The 15,684-nt window shown below is 35.6% G+C and overlaps 1 protein-coding gene across 1 annotated transcript in view; it reads right to left on the bottom strand.

Moving 5' to 3' along the window:
- Nucleotides 1–666: 666 nt before the first annotated feature.
- LOC127847798 (uncharacterized) overlaps nt 667–15,684 on the bottom strand; it is a 31,240-nt gene continuing 16,222 nt past the window's right edge. Inside the window, exons 3-9 of the mRNA XM_052379960.1 lie at nt 10,798–10,921; nt 8,086–8,146; nt 6,528–6,640; nt 5,968–6,005; nt 3,944–4,097; nt 2,991–3,106; nt 667–1,993 (exon numbers count right to left, since the gene is read on the bottom strand). Coding sequence (XP_052235920.1) covers nt 1,619–1,993; nt 2,991–3,106; nt 3,944–4,097; nt 5,968–6,005; nt 6,528–6,640; nt 8,086–8,146; nt 10,798–10,921 — 981 coding nt within the window. The 3' untranslated portion in view covers nt 667–1,618. The remainder of the gene's footprint in view (nt 1,994–2,990; nt 3,107–3,943; nt 4,098–5,967; nt 6,006–6,527; nt 6,641–8,085; nt 8,147–10,797; nt 10,922–15,684) is intronic.

Genomic DNA, 15,684 nt, shown 5'->3' with positions numbered 1-15,684 from the left:
ATCAGATAAGGTGTAGCACTGTATGCCCAGATAAGCTAATAGAATCAGATAAGGTGTAGCACTATGTGCTCAGATAAGCTCATAGATTCAGATAATGTGTAGCACTATGTGCTCAGATAAGCTCATAGAATCAGATAATGTGTAGCACTTTGTGCTCAGATAAGCTCATAGAATCAGATAAGGTGTAGCACTGTGTGCTCAGATAAGCTAATAGAATCAGATAAGGTGTAGCACTATGTGCTCAGATAAGCTCATAGAATCAGATTATGTATAGCACTATATGCTCAGATAAGCTCATAGAATCAGATAAGGTGTAATACTATATGCTCATATTATCTAATATAATCAGATAAGGTGTAGCACTATGTGCTCAGATAAGCTCATAGAATCAGATAAGGTGTAGCACTATGTGCTCAGATAAGCTCATAGAATCAGATAAGGTGTAGCAATATGTGCTTAGATGAGCTCATAGAATCAGATAAGGTGTAGCAATATGTGCTTAGATGAGCTAATAGAATCAGATAAGGTGTAAGAACCATAGTCAGTCAGCAGTAAAATTATATCGACAGAACAGGAAACAGACTGAGTTTAATTTCCTATATTAATCTGATAAAAGAGGTAAAACATATACACATGTACATTTTTCAATAAGAAATAAAAGTAAAGATGTTTTAAACAGTTCTTTATTAATTATGTTTTGTAAAAACGAAGCAATTGACAACCCTACTTATATTAAAAACAAGCAATCATATACAATAGTAATTTTTCTAACATATATGTTATAAAACAAAGTACGTACATACAATAGCTAACACACTGCATATCACTCTTCTCTAATTTGTTGGCGTAAAGGTACATTAAATGAGATTGTAGTACATGCTTTTAAAACTATTTACAATACTTTTCTGATAATTTCATCTGCTGACTTATAGAAACATCTGAAAAACAAGATATGTGTTTGTTAGAAACACTATGTCCCCTTTTGCGCCGCTTTGAAGCTATATATTTGACCTTTGACCTTGAAGGATGACCTTGACCTTTCACCACTCAAAATGTGCAGCTCCATGAGATACATATGCATGCCAAATATCAAGTTGCTATCTTCAATATTGAAAAAGTTATTGCAAATGTTGAAGTTGGTGCAAACAAACAAACGTACAAACAAACAAACAAAGCAACAAACCAACAGACAGGGCAAAAACAATATGTCCCCCACTATAGTGGTGGGGGACCTAAAAACACAATTCCAATTAAATGTTAAACATGCCCTTTAGATGGCTAGTAGTATTTCATTTTTTCGAAATCCATTCAGCAATGGCAACATTTCGCAGTATACTTTTATGTTTGTACTCGAGTGAATACTCAACACATTCTTTAAGGTATCAAAGTTTCAAACCAAATATGGAAAGTCCTTTTTTGAGATTTCTGGAAGACTGTTTTCTTACGTTGACTTAAACAAGTCTTATCTTGTGATACATAAAACTTTATCACATTTGTAACACTTATGTTATATCTGTTTTAATTTAAAGTTCTGTTTTCATTTATGCTGCCTTTTATTATTACATTTTGCCCCTTAATTGCTTAATTTGTGTTGCATTTTTATTAATTTGTCAGATAATTAATTTGTGCACTCCTTTTCATCATCTTTGTTGCCAGTTTCATCGAATGTTTTGTCAGTTTCATCAACGTCTTCACTCAAGTTATCCTTTTCGTCATCAGGGCTCTCATTGTGTTCATCAGGATTTTCAGCAGTCAGCTCATAGTCAGTCTTAGCAGTTTCACAGGTTTCCTTAACATCATCTTCTTCATCATGTTCTGCCGAATCATCTGTATTGCATTCTTCCTCCACTTTTTGTTTCCCATTTTTGTCAAGAGCGTCTTTATCAGCATCATCTGATTTGACTTTGGCATCAGCTACTCCACTCTCAGTACCCTTTTCTTTCTTTGTATCTCCAACGTTTTCCTTAACTGGACTTTGAAGGCCATCAATTTCCTGAGAAAACAACAATGCTTGTTATTGCAACCACCTTATGACTACTGAAATCAGCAGAGTGCATTATTTTTTTTATCTATATATATATTTTATTACAAATGATTGAAATTCTGCAGTAAATGCATGTAATCATTGTACCAAGACAACAATAAACATTGTCAAAAGTAATCACTAAACAAGATAACAAACACTGAATATGATTTTTTAAGGAGACACTTTTAAATTCTTGCCTTATTTAAAAAGTAATACTGAAGATTCATTTATTTTCGTTGACATGAAATTTCAATGATTAAAAAAATCTGGTATTTTCACTTGATCGATTTAATGGAATTTTTTTTATCATGTCTGATATAAGACTTCAGACTTGAGCATTAGTTGGACATTTTGTTTCGTGGTTTATAAGACCCACGAAAATCCACAAAATTTGTGTCCGACAAATAATATTGGTTTCACATAATAACAGTATTTAGTTAACCTTCCCCTCACCATTAAAAAGGGTCACATAATTAAGCCAGTTATTGTTCCATTTAGTGATAACAAAACCCTTTCCTACAATACAATTTATAAACCTAACAAAACCTTATAAAAACTAAATGACAAAATTGTCCTCTTTTAAAGGCATTCATAGCTACTGGATTCACATTGCATTGTTCACTCCAGTAACTCCAGCATGGAACAGATGTTATATAAGCATCATAGATGCATGTCCTCTAATCATGAAAGGTTATATCATGTTTTATATGCACATGATTGTTATTAATTACATTGTGAACCAATAAAATATGTTTAAACTAAGCCAGTCACCAAAAAACTGCTATACTTGAAGCAGAGGTTGGGGGAGAATGAACGAAATAATCTCTGTATAGAGTCCCTACACAAATTATTGGGCGAATGTGGAGAATCAATTCAATAACCCAGTACAGGCCGTCTTGAGGCCAGAGCCCTACCAACTGATCCTAAAAAATAGGTTCAAACGATACATGTTTAAAAATATTGCCTGTGAAATGGTCCAAGATGGGGCTGCTTGATCCGGGCATCTCTTCAGGGCAAACTTCCACACCATGTATCCCGACAGGCCGGGCGTGTACCAGGCTTTCTCAACTGTGTACAGACCTACAAATAATGGATATCAAAATCATGTGCATCAAATGCAGTTGTCCTTCATTATAAACAGTTTGTCAAATTGAAATTAACTTATTAATTCACGTAATTTACACGATACAAACACAAAATCCCAGAATTTTGAGGGAACACATTTAAATAAATGTGTACTAGTAATGCAAAATCAGAAATTGGAAATCAGTAACTATGAGCACTATTATAAGCTCAAAATAACTCTTTACTTCATGAAAGATGATGATGCATGCTGTTCTGGTATCCTAAACACTTATTTAGAACACATTAACAATAATACTTTATTTTCTACATTACTCAGTACAAGAACCATCATAATAGCCATATTTTGAGAAAGCTGGGTTTAATGTGTGTGCATTAAGTGTCATCCCAGATTAGCCTGTGCAATCTGCAATGGCTTATGAAGGACGACACTTTCCACCTTAACTTGATTTTTGTTTAGAAGAAATTTTGCAAACAACAAAATATTCCATAGCTAACAACAAAATATTCCATAGCTAACAACAAAATATTCCATAGCTAACAACATAATATTATATAGCTAACAACAAAATATTCCATAGCTAACAACAAAATATTCCATAGCTAACAACAAAATATTCTATAGCTAACAACAAAATATTCCATAGCTAACAACAAAATATTCCATAGCTAACAACAAAATATTCTATAGCTAACAACAAAATATTCCATAACAGCAGAAAGTGTCATCCCTGATAAGCCTGTGCAAACTGCACAGGCTCATCTGAGATGACACTTAAATCACATGCATTGAGCCAAGTTTTCCCATAGCGAGGCCCTTTTGATTATCAGTACCATCATATCTGTATCCCTCATCTGGTGCAAACGGGCTGGTGAGTTTGTATCCACGTATCACACGCACTGGGTTACGGGTCTCAACACTTCGACTCAGAGCCAGGTTTCCACGAGTCAAATTCTGGTCCTTGGACTGGGGTGCCGTGCGCAAGTTCTGAAAATGAAATTAGTCAGAGGTGTTCTGGGAAAACTTGGCTTTATGCGTGCATAAGAAGCATTTTCGCAATTAAGAATGTGCAGTCAGCACAGGCTAATCAGAAACGATACTTTCTGTTTTCTAAACAAAAATCCAGTCTAGGCCAACAGTGTCGTCCCTGATTAGCTTGTGTGGATTGGCCCGGCTAATTTGGGATGACACTTTATGCACACGCATTAAGCTCATTATTCCCCCTAACACTGCTCATCAATATATATAAATCTACTAGAAGTTGTTACAATGTTAACCACTAATAACCCCATCCACTCCGCATGAAGTATGTTGGTATAGAAAGTCTTAAGTTCAAAAAAGGGCATAAATTTTGTAAATTCCAACGTATCATGATACAAACACAAGTTCATACCATACAGAATAATCCCTAAAAGTTTAAATGCTATACATTGAAAGATGTAAGAGAATGTCTACAGACAAGTTTGTGTCTATGGACAGATAGACAGATGTCCATGGCGATTCCAGTATATCCCCTTTACTTAGTAATGGCGGGGGGGTATAATGAATACATTTTCTTTCTGATTTTACTACAAATGCATCCAAAACTATCACATACAGAAATATCATTTAAACATTTGTCAAAGTCGGTTTTCCAATTGCAATGGTTATCTGTAATTTTTTATAAAAAGTCCCAATAAGTTGAAAGTGGTAAAATTTAAAATAAACCACTACATAATACATTTAAATGTCTTAAACAAATTGTATTATGGTGAATTGAAATTTTTTTATCACCTAGAAAAAGAACAATCTGGATGTTTTGGACATTTATATCAACAAACTGTCTGCCAAGTTGAACCGTTTGTAAACACTAGTTTATTTATATCAGATTGGGTTGATTATCACAAGTTTTATGTTTTTTGTTAACATGTGTGACACTAAGCGTCATAAGCAGTACAAGTCACTGTGAGGGCTGACCATGAAGTGATATCTACAGCATGAGACTGTTGAAAACAAGAGATGTGTTTGTCAGAAACACAATGCCCCCTATTGCGCCGCTTTGAAGCCATAAATTTGACCTTTGACCTTGAAGGATGACCTTGACCTTTCACCACTCAAAATGTGCAGCTCCATGAGATACACATGCATGCCAAATATCAAGTTGCTATCTTCAACATTGCAAAAGTTATTGCAAAACTTTAACCAAGGTTAAAGTTTTGGGACACACAATGAATGACAGACAGACAGAAAGGCCAAAAACAATATACCCCCGATCTTTCGATCCGGGGACATAAAAAGAATTTAATCAACAATTTAAAAACTAACATATCATGATCTGAACATAGCCATAAATTAGTTAATTTTCATATAACAACATGTATCAGAATGATCTTTTTTAATTTTATTTTTGCAACCAGTGGTACAATGTGAGATCTTTTTTTCAGATTTGTGTTTCGTTGGCTTACCCTCAAAATATTCATTACAAAAACAGAATTTTTCCTAACAAGCAACATGTTAATAATTAACTTCATTGTAACAGAAAACAAGGCCATCCTATGTAAACAGTATTTAAAAAAAATAAAATACTCCCCAAATACTTTAATTTAAAAAAAGGTAAACTATGATTTGGCATAATGCTTTATTTTATGTTTTTGTTAAAATGTTTAGAATGTTAATGGTTCCTTTTCTTTGCAGCACTTGTATGAGCCTATAGAAAGATTAAATTAGGATTTTTTTTCGTGATTTGTTAATTTTTTACACTTCTTTTATGTGTTGAGTTACTTTGAAATCAGACTTTGAATATTGCTACCGGTAAATCCATATACCGGTACATATAACCAATTTGAGTGACTCCAGTAAAAATATAGATTTGCCGTACCTTTGGATTAGTTTTGGTCCCCTTCAAGTCCCTACCACCTTTGAAAAAGATAAAAAATAACATTGCTATAGCGACCATATAGCAGCATATTATGCAAATGCTAAATAATGAAAGGAAAACAAGACCTTAAAATAAACATCACAATGAAATCAAAGAAATAAATTATCAAAATTAACAATCTTTTTAACGTCTATATGCATCTTTTTTGTTCTTTTGTGATTCTTAATTTTGTGACAGTGAACATTTGATAATGGCTGTTCTTCAATGATGGGATAGTGCTATGACATTTACCAATTAATCCAAATGACCCTTGTTCTGTGCATAAAGCGTTTTCCCAGTTCAGCCAGTGCAGCTCGCACAGGGTTATTGAGGATGTCACTTTCCGCTTGTATGGTATTTTTCGTTTAAAGGAAGTCTCTTTTTAGCAAAAGTCCTGTTTAAGGGGAACGTGTTTTCCTTGATTAGCCTGTGCAGACTTAACAGGTTAATCTGTGAAGACAATTTACACACATGTAATAAACTCAGTTTTCCAAGAAAACTGGGCTCAAATAATTCCCCACCTTCTCCAGTGTAGGTGAAACACTCCCCCAAGTCAATGTTGTCGTCATAGCCTCCAGACAAGGCAATGGAGTAGGCACCATCAGGTCCAGCGTGAATGCCAGCTACTGTGGGCCTGAGATAACACAAGAGGTGTCATGTATTAGTGGTTTCATGAAGTCTTAAAGCCAGCCACTATGCCAGTCGGCCTGGGATAGCACAAGAGGTGTCATGTATTAGTGGTTTCATGAAGTCTGAAAGCCAGCCACTATGCCAGTGGGCCTGGGATAACACAAGAGGTGTCATGTATTAGTGGTTTCATGAAGTCTTAAAGCCAGCCACTATGCCAGTGGGCCTGGGCTAACACAAGAGGTGTCATGTATAAGTGGTTTCATGAGGTCTTAAAGCCAGCCACTATGCCAGTGGGCCTGGGATAACACAAGAGGTGTCATGTATAAGTGGTTTCATGAAGTCTTAAAGCCAGCCATTATGCCAGTGGGTCTGAGATAACACAAGAGCTGTCATGTATTAGTTGTTTCATGAAGTCTTAAAGCCAGCCACTATGCCAGTGGGCCTGGGATAACACAAGAGCTGTCATGTATTAGTTGTTTCATGAAGTCTTAAAGCCAGCCACTATGCCAGTGGGCCTGGGATAACACAAGAGGTGTCATGTATTAGTGGTTTCATGAAGTCTTAAAGCCAGCCACTATGCCAGTGGGCCTGGGATAACACAAGAGGTGTCATGTATTAGTGGTTTCATGAAGTCTTAAAGCCAGCCACTATGCCAGTGGGCCTGGGCTAACACAAGAGGTGTCATGTATAAGTGGTTTCATGAGGTCTTAAAGCCAGCCACTATGCCAGTGGGCCTGGGATAACACAAGAGGTGTCATGTATAAGTGGTTTCATGAAGTCTTAAAGCCAGCCACTATGCCAGTGGGTCTGAGATAACACAAGAGCTTTCATGTATTAGTTGTTTCATGAAGTCTTAAAGCCAGCCACTATGCCAGTGGGCCTGAGATAACACAAGAGCTGTCATGTATTAGTTGTTTCATGAAGTCTTAAAGCCAGCCACTATGCCAGTGGGCCTGGGATAACACAAGAGCTGTCATGTATTAGTGGTTTCATTAAGTCTTAAAGCCAGCCACTGTGTGCCTGGGATAACACAAGAGGTGTCATGTGTAAGTTTGTGCATGCTATACATACATAGGGAGAGGAATTATCAATTTATTTATTAACTAAAGCTTGAAAATGTAGCCAGTCTTTCAAAATTTGTTTTAGTCAAACAAGCTAAGTGATTTAACAGCCTCCCATGTATGGGTTAATTCTCTTTGTCTTATCCTAAGAAACAATATTGTTATGTACAAAGGAAAATATTTAGGACTGAAAACTGTTCATGGTACTACATGTACTTAAGAGGAGCAAGGAGAAAATATAAAAAGTTTGTAATTTTATAAAAAATTCACAAAAATCAAGGTTTTATGAAGGCATATGATAATAATAAAGCTATTACTGAAATAATAAATATACAATTTGTTCGTGTGTCGTACAATAATTAATTAAACCGAGTCAGTAATGTTTTACCGGTGTATTCCATCTCGGCAGCATTCCATGCGGGTGTACCAACTAGCACCAACTTCAACACCTACAATCAGAGCTCAAGATAAGAGGTGTATCTGCGTATATACGCATTGAAAAAAAAAAAAACATTAAAAATCGCCCCACTGCGTACCAAAACGCAATACAAATCTTGGTACGTATTTTTAATCAATTAAAGTGCGTAACCGGTTTAACCAATAATCAAGTTGACTGTTTAGTGTAAGATAACCGTTGAATCAAAAGTTAGTCAATCAAAATAATCTTGTAATAAAAATGGCCGCCCATCATGTTTGCAGATCAAAAAATGGACGTTTTAAGCGACCAGTGGCTCATGCGGGAATATTTTTAAAGAAAGTCTGTTCATATCGTCATTTAAAATCATTCTGTTTGCATTTAATAATATAAATAACAAATAATAATATTTCTAGATTAAACACGTCATTTACTTAGTCAGTTTTCTATGGGAAATATCCCTAAATATTCCTAAATACTTTTTATGGCTGAAACAAAGGAGTAAAATACGCTTTAACCATAATATCAGGGGGTGAAATACCCTTTGACCAAATCCTTATCTGGAGCTCTGCCTACAATAGTGGCAGTTCATATGTTAATTATCACCACACATCTGACTGAATTATTGTTAAATCCATACTGGTCGTGTACGTAATTCCGGCCACTTTTGGGACTATTTTAACAAAATCTTTTGTTTTAGGCAACTGGTTGAAACTAAACTTAACATATATAATCCTGGGTTCAAAACTCATCTAGCATGAAAATTTCAATAGAATTAGATCAGTGTATGTTACTTTTATGAACAGAAATTAATGACATATAAACTATCAATTTTCATAGGGCAATTGTACCTAAAAAATCGGCCACCTTTTAGTTTAATCTGCAGGTAAAATTACAAAGCAATATCTTTAGACAAATGTCCTCATTTTAGGAGTATTAATAAAGGTTTACACAAACTAAAAATTTTCACTTGAAATTTAAAATATATGCGACATTATATACCAGTTACTCCCCCTACCTATCTTAATAAATATAGTAAACAAGCACTGTCAATTGGCAACTGCAAATTCCTAAAATCTATTTGTTTTTAATGTTTTATCAAAAAAAATTAATACAGCTAAGAAATTAAACACATTTTGTATAAAAAGTTGACTTCATTGTCGATTTTTAGTAAACGCTTGTATTTAATTTTACAACAAATAACCTATTATTATTCTAATCAAGGGAGGTAATTCATATATTAAAAAAGTATATATTAGGTCTTAATTTTTATGTTTTGAATATGTTTTTATACAATTAATTGAAAATACCTTAGTTAAAGTTTATTAGATAAAAAATAACAATTTTAACAAATATATTTGTTTCTTATATAAATATAAGTTATACAAATATTGATGATGTCACTTTTCCCACATGACAAAAACATCGTCCTACAATTGTGACATTTTGATATAAAAGTTCACAGTGATATGCTTCTTTAATTTGCAAAATATTGAGAAAAGGGTTGGTTTTCAAGTTGATTTTAATAAAAATCAGCAAAATGTGTATGCTTAGATCATGAAAATGATTGAACACAGGTGGCCGATTTTTTACGTACAGGCCGGAATTACGTACACGACCAGTAGTTATAAGCAATTTTGAAAAACGAACATGATTGTGTCCAAAAAATTTTGGGGAAATAAAGTGCAAAACACCAATATTTAAAATCCCTATTGCTGGCTAATACCAAGAAGTCTGAGGAAAAGATCGCTTGTACAAGTGATTGTTGCTGATCAGTGAATTTTTCTTATGATCTATTCCTTTCTTTCCATCTATTCTTTATGTCCGACAAGCACAAACAAGAAATTTGTCCACAGGACACGGATGCCCCCAACTGTAACTTTGTCACTACATAAAAGTATAACTGTGTAAACGCTTGGTAGAAGTTATTAGCTTTTTTCAAATCCTAAACGCATATTTTAAACCTAAATGCGGACCCTAAGTTCAACGTCAATGTCACAGGGGTCAAAATTTGTGTGCATATGGAAAGGCCTTGTCCATATACACATGCATGCCAAATATGAAATTGCTATCTGAAGCGACATAGAAGTTATGAGCATTTTTCGAAATCTAAACGCAAAGTGTGACGGACAGACAGATGAACGGACAGTCTGATCACTATATGCCCTCCTTCGGGGGCATAAAAATGTCTTAGAATATCAAAATAAATCAGAAAGCCACATAAACTAGAGAGCGGACAACATGCTTAATCCTTGAAATGCACTAAGTGACCCCGTGACCTAGTTTTTGACCCGGCACGACCCATATTCAAACTTGACCTAGATATTGTCTTGATACAACTTCTTACCAAGTTTAGTAAAGATCAGATGAAAACTACTTAATTAGAGAGCGGACACCATGCTAAATCCTTGAAATGCACTAAGTGACCCCGTGACCTAGTTTTTGAACCGGCATGACCCATATTCGAACTTGACCTTGACATTGTCTGGATACAACTTCTGACCAAGTTTGGTAAAGATCGGATGAAAACTATGTGAATTAGAGAGCGGACGTGAAGTGTGACCGACTGACCGACTGACAGTGCGAAACCTATATACCCCCTTTTCTTCGAAAGGGGGGCATAAAAAATGATATCAAAAATATTTCCACTCCCACATTCTTAGTGAGGAAAATTTATAACAATACCTTCCACAGCCCCGTAGAAGTTTGGTCTGTTCGGTGCCACCCTTTGAACCCTGTTCTCCGTGTCTTCTTCGTCTTCATCTTCAAAATCATCGTCTGGCAGAGAATCTGTGCACTCAGAGGCAGGCTTAAATGGTGCATAGGTAATATATGCTCAATCAAGAAAAAAGGTTATACCCAGTAATATAACTTGTTCATTTGCTTTGTGTAAATGAATAAGAAATGCAACACAGTTTAAAAATTGAACCAATTTTTTTACCAAACAAATTCTTCTGAGTTTGTATCCTTTTGTAGATACCATGAGAATTCAAAATTAGTATGTCTATTTGTACAGTTTGTAAATCAGTTTCGGTAAATGATTATTATTATTATTGTGAATATTTACATTAAAAGACAAAACTGTGAAATTGTTTTTCTTTGAGAAGCATTATATCTAACCTAAAAGACGCTACAGTACAATATTGGCTACAGTACAATGTTTTATTTTCCATGCATCTGTATACCTTGGCATATTTTACATTTATTGTCTGAGTGTATTAAACCACTTCCGGTTGACAATATCTGTTCTGAATACAAACATTAGACTCATTAGAGACCATCTCAAAATGTTTTTAACTGTCAGATTTGACAGGTATGCATTACACGTTATGTTTGCAACAGAAAATCAAGAGTTAAGAACTTTTAAACGTTTTAATTCCTTCATATTACAAGTTTAAAGAAAATTGAAGAGCATCTTATTAATGATTCCTTGTACAGTAACTTCTTACTATTATGTTATTATGATAGTTCTAGCACATCAAAAGTTCCATAGCAGACCCTTCTGGAATATGATTCAATGTGTCTGTTATAATCTTATGGTCATCTTTACAAGGGGTTGAAATAACATAATCACAGGGTAACACAAGTCCGCCTCCGGGTTCATTTTGAAGTGGCCAGGGTGGGTAACTCGGTACAGGGTCACCAGTGACAATTGCAGATACCTTGCCCCCTTTGTCCATGATTTCCCTAAAGTTGGGTGCCAATGACCTAGGGACATAACCTATTGGCAAATCAGCCACATCGCATAGTTGAAGTTGTCTTTTTTCATCAGTTAGCATAGAATGTTGGTCATTCGGAAATGCATTTAATGGTGGAATCCAAACCAAACAAGCACACTTATCATGTATATTAGTATACTTCGGCTGAACAATAAGGAGCCAAGGTGGTTGTGTTTCTGGCGGCCTTATTTGAAAAGCATCATAGTCTTTGATGACAGAATTTTTCAAAGTCACGCTGTTTTGATCCACCACTCACATCTCGTGTCTACAAAGGAAAAATAAATGTCTCAGATAAATAAAACAACAACAAACTTCAGTTTTCGATACCTTTTAACAAATCAAATAATACTGACAACAAATCTTTGGTGTACACATAATAAGGATTGTTCTAGTACTCAATAATTCTTAGTTGCTTATCAAGATATCATAATTTGTCACTGAAGTCTGACACAATATTGAAATTATAATACAACAAAAAGTATAACATTATGTTACATACAGTAAATTGCAACCAATAGTTGAATGAGATCACCCAAGAGAAGTCTTTACAGGGGGTAATCACGTGATAGTCAAGATAGCGACATTCATTCCAAGGCAGATATTTTTCGCTGTTTTCTACCCTTTGTAACTTGTATTAATTGTTTAAATGCCTCTCACTTTCCAGCCATATCAGTAAGAAAGTTACTTGCGTTTATTTCGTGTTTATATTCGCTCTTTATCTCAACTTGACTCACAGCAAAATTTCTTAGCGAGCTGACCTAATTAAAGCTACACTAAGAAAATTCGGGGGAGAAAAGTCGAGATAAAAAGCTAATTTTAATACGAAATAAACGCTAATCACATGTTAACTGATATGGCTGGAAAGTTAGCATCATTTAAAAATTAAACAAAAGTAATAAAGGGTATAAAACGGTGAAAAATAACTGTTTCGGTATGAACATCGCCATCTTGACTATCACGTGATTACTCCCTCTGTTACTGTCTTGGTAAAAAAGATAAATCTCAAGACAAATAAGAGTGTTAGTACTCAAATTTCAATGAAATGATTTTCTTTCAGTATCTGTCAGACATTTGCAAGTGTATATGTTTTTCAGTGGCCCTTCATATTTTACACAAGTGGCACTCAAACTTGTCACTTGATTCATCAAAGACAAAACTCCTGAGGAAGACCGTCAACATGAAGCCATCCAGAACAGGCATCACATTGTAACCATTTGTGTCTTGTTCTGATAAAACTGGGCATAATGCATGTGCGTAAAGTGTCGTCCCAGATTAGCCTGTGCAGTCTGCACAGGCTCATCAGGGACAAAACTTTCCGCTTTTACTAGATTTTCGGTAAAAAGGGGCTTCCTGTAAACGAAAAATACCATTAAAGCGGAAAGTATCGTTCCTGATTAGCCTGTGCGGACTGCACATGCTTATCTGGGACGACACTTTACGCACATGCATTTTACCCAATTTTCACAGAACAAGACACATTAATTGCCAAGCATTCGAGTTTGATTTCCAAGTCATTTCACAAGCCATGCAAGTAGCCTCATCACTTGTACCAAAGTCACATTCTAAGCTGGTTTCAATTTTCTACCTGATGACTCTTTTCGATGTTCTCACTGTTGCTTTACCTTTGGAAGCATTTGTTAAGGACTTACCCTTTACCATGTCATTTACCAAAGATATTTTTGCTGAAGATTTTTTCTTGTGTGTAACTTTACAGGATGATTTAGCTTTCATGTACGCTTGTTTTGCTCGTTTTTTCTTATCAGCAAACTTATCTTAAATTTTCTTATACATTCTGGGGAAGTTAGATGGTCAGGCAGTTTGTCTAAAGCACATTTGCATTTGATTTTCTTTTTGGTGACTTCTGGTAATTTTTATGTCTCTTTCATTACAGATGACACATGGCTTTTTGGTGATTCTGGAATCTCTGGACCATTATCTTTGTTTTTCAACAAGCCAGTAGCGACTTTTGCAAGGATTTGAAGGGCACTGCCTTCTTTTGGACCTGCTTGTTTAGTTGAACTTGAGGTGCTTGGCTCAACATCATCTGCAGTCTCGATCCCTTGGTTTCACCTTTGATTTAAGTCGTTTATATGTGTCATATCCTGGGGAAAATCCAGTGACATCGTATTTTTCGTTTATACGCCGTTCATACTTTCGCTTCACAAGTGTGGATAAAACGCTCTCAAATGCATGGAATACTTTCTCATTAACATCCACTGCACCTTTTTCCTGCTCTAGATCCTCAATTTTCTTGTCAGATGACTTCTATTGGGTCACAAAATGTTAAGTTTGTTTTGCTCTGTTTACAGAATATATTCCAGAAGATCGGAAGCTGTTGACAACAGTTACCTTGGAAGGTTTATAGAAGTCATTGTAACAGTCTTTCAGTTTTTAAGCAAAATTAATTTTGTTGATAGTCACACCTGGCTGTTCGCCATTGAGTTTCCTCACTGTCTTGTATCACTGCTGTTTAAGAGGACCAAACACCCCCTTATCAAGGAGTTGCATAAGATGGGTCGCTTAAGGTACAATTCTATATAATTCAATTCCATGAGAAAGAGCTTTGGAAAATATCTTCCTATTAATGTGGGATCCCACTGAGTCTTTGAGCAGCACCACTGGCTTCTCTGTAATAATGTGTGATTCAAAATTATCAAGAAACTTTTCAAATGTTTCAGAGTTTATCCAGCCCTTTTTGTGTACGCCACTCTACCGCCAGACAAAGAGTAACTTTTGGCCCTTTTAGGTGGTGGATCAGGGTATACATACAAAGGGGGCATCATAGCCCCGCTAGCGCTTGCACAAAACATGACAGTTAAACGAGGCTTTGTTGAAGACCCAGACATATGGGGCACTTGATTTGGAAACTTGTCTCTGCACGGACCTATAGCATAGCCTGCTTTGCTTCCCATCTGGAAACCTGTCTCATCTGCATTCCAGATCTGTTCTGGTTTGTCTATCAAGTTTTTTGAGACAACAAAAAAAATTAAACTTTGAATACCAACTATCAAGCTTCTCACTTGTAAGTCTGCTCCTGCCTGCCTGTTAACAAAACTTCACACCTCATTCCTATGATATATTTATTTCAATCCATAAACTTTTTATACCACACATATGACGATCTGTCTTGGCTGAATGGAGTAACCCTTTTTTCCTTCTGAGCAATCTCCTGTACCAGGTCCAAAATGGCCTCAAACAAATTCCCTTTTTGCCGTCTCACTAAGATAATTTGCCAGTTCTGCCTCTTCCGTAGGGGAGAAGACTGGAGCTGGAACATTCCTGACATCTACTCAAGTCTCTCCTGTTAACCTTCTATAAAATTAGCTGTAATTTAAGTTGTGCAAAATAGATGCCTTGTTTTTATGTAAGTTTCTTTACCTTCACATCATATAGTGCACGTCTTGTCCTATTAAACTTGTCTGGTGTTTTGGGCTTGTTATACTTTTTTTTTACTTTTTCAGCTGATCTTATAATTGGACTGGTTCCATGCTTTACCTTAAATACAAAAATCATTTTTGACGATGCTGCTTCAGCAAAGCAGCTCTTCTAAGTAATCATACCATGAAACAATTATTCACAAAAGCGACCTATGTAAAAGACCAAGTCAGTCCGATTGAGTAAGCTGAATTTTCTCAATCAGCATACCTCGCTGATTATCATTGATAAAGGTAAAGGCAGCTTGGTTCCTGTCCTTTTTCAAATTTATCGAGGGGTTCGGGACAGGTACCAGACACGAAACTGCCAGGTGGCACTTCGAACGGCTTGACGCTGGGAAAACCACAATTGTAGTTATTTGTAGAATAGATTTGATCGAGAATGTAACCCGCCTCCCTCACTGAATGGGTCAAGTTCC

Source organism: Dreissena polymorpha, chromosome 10 (assembly GCF_020536995.1).
Source record: "Dreissena polymorpha isolate Duluth1 chromosome 10, UMN_Dpol_1.0, whole genome shotgun sequence".
NCBI classification, from domain to species: Eukaryota; Metazoa; Mollusca; class Bivalvia; order Myida; family Dreissenidae; genus Dreissena; species Dreissena polymorpha.
This window is presented reverse-complemented; position numbering and strand designations above follow the sequence as displayed.